Consider the following 7,461-nt stretch of genomic DNA (forward strand, 5'->3'; position numbering starts at 1 on the left):
TGCTCTTCCCAAAAGTTGTAAGCAGATGCCATGTCATAATTTGGTCATCCTTGATGGTACCTAATTTAAAAGTTAGACGTTTTGTATCCAAGGAGAACTTAACTGGAATAATATGACCTTTGTATTTCCCTTTCTTTTAAAATGTTTGGATTTTGCTTTTAATCACGGTGCTGTTTCCTTTCTAGAATTAAAAAAAAACACAACACCATTCCCTGTAACTAGATAAGAAAGACAAAGGAAGTGTTTACAGGAACATCAAAAGCATGTGAATAGCTGTTTCTACTGCTTGGTGAAGAAACAGCAAGCTTTCTGTGCAATGTCTGTGGCAATGCCAGCCTGGGAGTGGTACCGTGCATTTCCCTATCACTGGTTGGGGGAAAAAATCAACAAAGTCTGAATAGGCTTTATTGACCAAACTGAATGAAGCTGCAGTAAATCTGTGATGTTTAGTCTTTGATTTCCCCTACCATCGTGTGAATGATGTCCACTGGATTTTTATTTTCAGGAAAAAAAATGTTTATAATCTTGACATGTTTTGACTTATCCAAATTTTGGTGTGTTGGTTTTTTTTTTTCCCCACAGAGGTATGGAACTATTTCCAAAGGGTTTTGGTGAAGAGATATGCCACTGAACGAAACGGAGTCAATGTTATAAGTGGACCAATCTTTGACTATGACTATGACGGTTTACATGACACACCTGACAAAATAAAACAGTAAGAGCTTGTCTGTAAATTGATTTGCTGTTGCTTCTCTTAATGATGGCTTTATCTTAAACAATTCATTATCTGTACATTATTCGATTTTCATTATTCCTGCTCTTTCTAAAATTATTGTTCATCAAGACTGAATGCCCCTGTAGGTAGGACAGTGGTAAAAATAAGGAAACGGCCATTCAGCAGGTAACTGTTCACCTTGACTTCGAAATTAAGTGTTCATTCATCCTTGAGACAAAGCTGAATTATGTTCCAAATAATCTATTTTCTCTAAAATTCTCCAGAATTTAAGAGTTGACAACTGGATACTGGAGCAAACCATAGCAGTGCTATTGAGTTAGATACTCAAGTCTTTTGTTAATTCAGTAATACTTTCTATGTCCCTGAACGGAAGAAGCCTTTCAGCACTGGCGTGTGGTATTTCTATAGCACAGTATCAAAACATGAGCTAATTGAATGCTCATTTTCAGATAGTGTTTAGGAATCAAACACTTCTCAACAACGTACATGTGTCCTCACAAGTAGAAGAGGAAAGACCATGCTGTTTGTGTAACCTGCTTCCAAACAAGTTTATCCTTTGTGGATAAATGTTTGCTTTATTCCCCCAGGTTTGTGGAAGGCAGTGCCATCCCCGTTCCTACTCATTACTATACCATCATAACCAGCTGCTTAGATTTCACTCAGCCAGCCGACAAGTGTGATGGACCACTCTCCGTTCTCTCATACATCCTTCCCCACCGGCCTGACAATGATGAGACCTGCAATGTAAGTTCTGCTGCACTTCTGTAGCCCCTTGGTAAATATATGCCTGGGACATGTGAAACCCCATTACTGTTAGATGCTAGTGCTCAATGATGTCTTAAATGAAAGCATAGGGTAGTGACTCTATTAAGTGTCATGTTCAACTCATTAGACAAAAGTACTCCTCTGTAATATTGGAGAAAATATGGAACTACTACTGTACCTAAAATTGTCTGGAAGAACTGACATACAGTAGGTTGGCAGTAAACAACCTGTAGGCTTCTATGTTTTGGCACACACTGTCAGTGTAACCTCCGAGCAGACTGGGGGGACGTTGTGTGCGTAGACGTATTGTGCTAGCAGCCAGCCTGATGTTTTTACTGAGGTCTGTTTCCATATGTAGATACAATATAGTCTGTCTGCTATGGCATCAGTGCATCAGACAGCGTGATTACATCCAACCCACACAGTATTAAAACTATATGGTAAAACCTGCCGAGGGTAGAGTGCCAGCTCTTGCCGTTTCCAGAACGTCTTGATTCAAGGGAAAGGTTTGGATTGCTATTAACAGAGATGACCAGACAATCTCCTGGTTCCTTTCCTATCTTCCTTAGGATGCAAGATCCTATAGTGTAAGAATCTTGGTGAAGTACAAAGGCTTTGGTCTGGTCAGAACTGCAGAAAGTAACATGTGCACTCGGCAGCTGATCGTGCGGCAGGAGAGCAGTTGGGTCCCTGCGGACTCTGGTGCTCTGCAAGGACAGCAGTCCTCCCAGGCAGCTGTATTTAGACTTGTCCTTCCGCCTGAACTTGTTCTCCCATTACACAGCTGTGTGGATTCCTGCACACAGACGCTTCACTATAGGCTGCCAGGAGATCGTTTCCTGAATGAACGCATTAATGTTATGAATTTTGTATTGGCACATAAAGTTAAGACTCCTGTTCCAGCTACAGGCAGAAATAGTCATTCCAACTCTGTACACAATTCACCTGGAACACTGTCTCTTTCTCATTCATCAAACATCGCCTGCTTTCAGGTCCCTCTTTTTAAAACCACGCTTTTGGAGCAGCATCCCTCTCTCCTGAGCAGGTCTGGCTTCCCCCTGTTTAGACTCTTAACTGCTTTGGGCAGAGCTGTCTTCCACCAGAAGTCTCGGAAAGTCCTACTTGTATTTTATTGTGGTTTTTCTCTGGACTGCTTTCCTCTGAATCAAAGTCCAGTTCATGATCTGGAAGTTACTAATCTGGCAGTTATTAGTGCCTCTGTCCTTGTATCTCTGCCCGTATGTAATTTTATGACAAAGTCAATTTTTCCTCCCTATGTTGCTTGTCATGGTCCTCTTAAACTGCTGAAACCTTTTTTATGAACTATTTAGAATAATGGCCTCTTTTACGGTTTGATTTCTTATATTCCAACCCAGGCTTCTTTTCTCTGTAGATCATGCTACTTATGGTGTATGTATTTACAGTTCTGGGAGGAACTTCAGTGCTACTACAAGGTCATTAGCAGATATTGGTCTATGCTTTTTACATAGCAAAGAACCACTCAAAAAATATTTAAATGTAGCTCTTGAATGAAAATACAGTGAGGCAAAATTCTGCTGTTCAAATACAGTGTCAGTCTTACTTTTGCACATGGTGTTCCATCTGATTTGTTCAAAGAAGTGGTTGTGTAAAACCTCACATACTTCATGGATGAAATGCATGGGATAATATAAGAATTTTTCCTTAACCTCTCCACAGCTTTCTTTTAAGATCTGAAGAAATATTAGCTTTCCCCCAACTCTGCTCTTGTTGCACACACTTTCTCTCTCTTCACACGGGCGTTGGAGAACACCACTACTCTTCTCATATGAATTTGTTCCATTTCCAAACTGTGTTTATTCATGGTGAGGTTATACCCATTTATTCTTGTGTCAACATTTTTCTATGGCTTAAATAGCCCTTCACTGGGCTTCTTTGGGATTTACCCTAGTGATGATTTATGATGATTCTCAAGGCATATACTTCTCTCTATTCATGAGAGACCCAGGATCTTTTTTGCTTTTCTTGTAAGAGAGGATGAGCATTTTAGTAGCCTTCCTATGCATCTGTTCCAGTCTGATTCCCCCCACCACCTCCCCCCCTGGAACATGAATGAGATAAAGTACTCCTGCTGAGATCTCAAAATGAAAATGGTTTTCTTTCCACTGGACACAACTCCTCTGATACTATCTAGGATTTGTTTTTTCCATAGCTGTGTTTCAATGACGGCTCACAATCATGCACAACCCGTATACCCAGGTCCTTCTCTATCTGCTGTTTCCCCTGAGAAGCTCCCAGCTTAGCAGAAATTTTTGTCGTCAGTGTGGATAACCCAGTTTCATACTATACCAGGGACTCCCCCATCTGTATCCTCCAGTATGCTATCGCAGTCTTCCTCTGCATTGACAGGAGCTCCCAATTGTGTTTTGTTTTGTTTTGTTTCTAGCACACTAATGACCTTGGCACAAAAAGCATCTATGAAAACATTACACAAAATCCTTTCCAAGACCAGAGCTGGAGGAACCCTACTAGAAACCTCCTCCAGGCCACTATTTTCCCTTTTAGCAAACCCTTTACATTTCTCTTTTAATGAGTGAGTTCCTCACCCACCTGTCTACACCCTGATTGTGTTCAGCTTTCACCTAATAATGTGATATCCAGAGAGATTCTTTTGTCCGGAATATCTGGTATCTTTTCCAGTGGATTTTAGGTTGGTCTCCTAATTGATTGCTTATTTCTATTTACCTCCATGTTTTCAATTGTTATTTTTTTCCTTCTAAGACTCACTGTACTATTGAGGTGAGACTAACCAGCACAGATGGAGAAAACTATCATTTTAAATGTATACACTTCATTCGTTGTTCTGCAGTAATAGAATACCATGTTAGCTGATCACTGTGTTCAAAATCCTTGCTGCTGGACCTGAGGTTTCATGGGCCCGTTGTGGAATGGAAAAACTAAAACCTAGATCGGTTGATTGATTTTCTGGGGTCATTTAAATGCTGTCTTGCTGGACTTGGTTTAAAACCAACCTCATAGTCCTGTGATTTATTCATATTGCAGATCTTCTGCAAACTCTTAGGAATCCTCCTTGTATTCAAAAAAGTGAGCTCTGTAGCAATGGGACTTTCCTCTGAGCTCTGTAAAATGAAGATTTCCTGCTCAGAAGGAAGGCTTGAAGACAATAAAAATGTTACAGTGACTGCATTTGCAGTAAAAACCCTGTTGAGGCCCATTTGCAGACTAGCAATCTGATCGCTAGGCTGAAGGCTGAGCAGGGGTCTTCCTGCAGCCGCATGCTGCCAGGCAGCATTCCTGGAGCATGGCACTGCAGGCGACGGGGAGTGAGCAGGGCATGCTCCCTTCTCTTCCCTCTTAATTTGCATCTTTCTTTTCATGTTCCAGGCCTGGTTTGGGGCCTCAGGTTGCTAGCGACATGGAGAGGAAAGTCGGCTTGGAGCTGAAAAGCTTCAAAACAGACAAGTGCTGACTGGGTCATGGATGTTTGCTTTAGAGCAGCTGGCTGTGACCTAGCTGGTACTTCGTGTCCTCTCTGTGCAAACGATCATGCTCACCATCCTGGCCTTTGCAGGGTGACACACAGCCTGGTCTGTGGCACATCTACTGCATTGGGTAGGCTCTGGCATTGCTGAAGCGTAGTCTTGAATGGTGAGAGAATCACTTTGTAGGGGGACCTGGCTGAGACAGTCAGAAAGGGCCTCATTTTCAGGAGTAAGCCCAGAAATAGAGTTTTATCAGCAAGATTTCCAAGACACATGGGGTCCAAATGTTTGGAGGCACAACCCTCCTTTCCTAACTTGCTTCCCCAACAGCAGTGTAGACGTACCGGCCTGAGAGGCCAAAGAGGGAAAAGTCCTGTTTGCTCTGTCCTTTTCCCACGTCTGCTCCCCACCACGCAGTCCTTGGGGCTGGCTGCAATGCTCATGGGACACGTCGCTGGGCTGCTTAACGCACTCAAACAGCCAGTAACTGCAGTGTTTTGCAGGGCTGATTTTCTGATGTGTTAGTGAGTTACATTAGTTTGTGGATGGCTTCAACAAATGCCGGAGCTGGCACAAGGCATGCAGCAGGAGCAGTCCCCTAAGAGAGATTACACCCACGCAACCCGACCCCGATCATTCTGGCAGCATCACCTTCCTGATTTTTATTTTTGTATTGGGAAATGCTTAGTGAAAGTCTTTTTTCTATCAGTGAATAATATGTATGTTCTAATAACTGGATTTTACAGGTACCAACATAAACCATAGTCCCAACTGTTTAATGAATTGTAATGTTCTCCAAGCAGTAAAGTGGAAAGATTAAAATAATATTGTGTTAGATGAGGTGCAGGTCAGATGAGAATAACGTGTAGAGGTAGGGTTCAAAGCTAAACAGCCTAAAGTTTGGGCTTTGGTAATACACAACTGATTAATACAGAGCTCTTTCTCCGAGATAAAAAATATGTAGTGACCAATGGATCTTCTAAAAGCATATGGCTGTTCTTCTGACACATCTGTAACATGGGGCCAGTTTTTCCCAGATGACTATGGTCATTGTCTCAAGCCAATCCTAAAACGGGTCCCAAAATAAAACTGTAGGAATCATCTTGCATGTGAAGTTTCAAATCTGTTTTCTTGGAACTTGTTTACCTTAGTCATTCGTGAATAGGGCACAGATTGTTCAAATGGACCCAATCTTCAGAAAAGTTGCATTTGTTTTCAGAGCTGACTTTTGACATGGCATGTTATGAAACTTTTTTTTTTCCCCCCTACATTTCAGAGCTTGGAGGATGAATCAAAGTGGGTTGAAGATCTTCTTAAGATGCACACTGCACGTGTGCGTGACATCGAACAGCTCACAAGCTTGGACTTCTTCCGAAAGACCAGTCGCAGCTACACAGAAATCCTCTCCCTAAAGACATACCTGCATACGTTTGAAAGTGAAATTTAGCTTTCTAACCTTACTCAGTGCATCCTTTTATCAACTGGTGTATATTTTTATATTGTTTTTATATTTATTAATTTGAAACCAGGACATTAAAAATATTAGTGTTTTAATCCTGTATCAAATCTTAAATATTAAACCCTTGTGTCATTTGTTTTTTTTCTTTAATGTTTAATATATAGGTATGTCCCTTGGTTTTTTTAGTAGCGCTTGTAATACTGCAGCTTGAGTCCTTACTCTGAGCTTTTAAGTGGTGCTGCAGGATTTGATACGTGCATCAAGGAAATACTAATTTCCCATGCTCCTTTACCACACTTGTAGTCCTGTACTGTGTATCAAAATACTGAACGTGTAAAATTACATTCATTTACTGTTAACTATGTGACAGATATATTTAAACCCTATAGACAAATAGCATCTTAAATATAATAAACCACACATTCAGTTTTTTTAATGTGTTTTGATTTCCTTTCACAGGGACATTCAGAGGGACTTGCGGGCAGCTGAGTGCTGCCAGATCTCTCTTATTCACCAGGCAGAGCCCTTCTCAAGAGATTAGGTTTGCTGGTAAGAGGACAGCTGGGAGCCCAGGTGCCCTGCCCTGGTACTCAGCAGTGAGACCATAAAAGACACCCACAGTAGTCATTACTGGTTAGGTTTTGCCATAGGGACAAAGCTGGGAGAGGAGGTTGGTTGGTGTCATATAAGCTACCAGTGGTACCCCACGCTTGAGGCCACTTGGCCCTGCTCTGGAGCCATGGGGAGGATGTGAGGTGAACACATCCGCTGTCACCAGCCAGGCTGTGTTGCATCCCTTCTCCACCGCTGTTGCTCTGGGCTGGTTCCTGGAATACCTGTTCCATCGTGTTTTGCTTTGACTTTGGGGGAAGCTGAGATAAGGCAGATGTTGACAGAGGTGACATCGCTAAACACCCAGCAGTGGGCTTTTACCCAGGAGGAGAAAAGCTGATTTTCGTCATCTTGTTCTAATGGCCAGAATTCGTGAAGTTTTCCCCTAATCTGAGGCCAAGCCTGAG

The 7,461-nt window shown here is 42.0% G+C and overlaps 1 protein-coding gene across 1 annotated transcript in view; it reads left to right on the forward strand.

The window, feature by feature from the left end:
- The window catches only part of ENPP2 (ectonucleotide pyrophosphatase/phosphodiesterase 2), a 56,655-nt gene extending 49,782 nt beyond the window's left edge, over positions 1–6,873 (forward strand). The window contains exons 24-26 of the mRNA XM_009321672.1: positions 583–715; positions 1,324–1,480; positions 6,260–6,873. Of these exons, the coding sequence (XP_009319947.1) occupies positions 583–715; positions 1,324–1,480; positions 6,260–6,430 (461 nt within the window). The 3' untranslated portion in view covers positions 6,431–6,873. The remainder of the gene's footprint in view (positions 1–582; positions 716–1,323; positions 1,481–6,259) is intronic.
- The last annotated feature ends 588 nt before the right edge of the window (positions 6,874–7,461 follow it).

Source organism: Pygoscelis adeliae, unplaced genomic scaffold (genome assembly GCF_000699105.1).
Source record: "Pygoscelis adeliae isolate BGI_AS28 unplaced genomic scaffold, ASM69910v1 Scaffold111, whole genome shotgun sequence".
NCBI lineage: Eukaryota > Metazoa > Chordata > Aves > Sphenisciformes > Spheniscidae > Pygoscelis > Pygoscelis adeliae.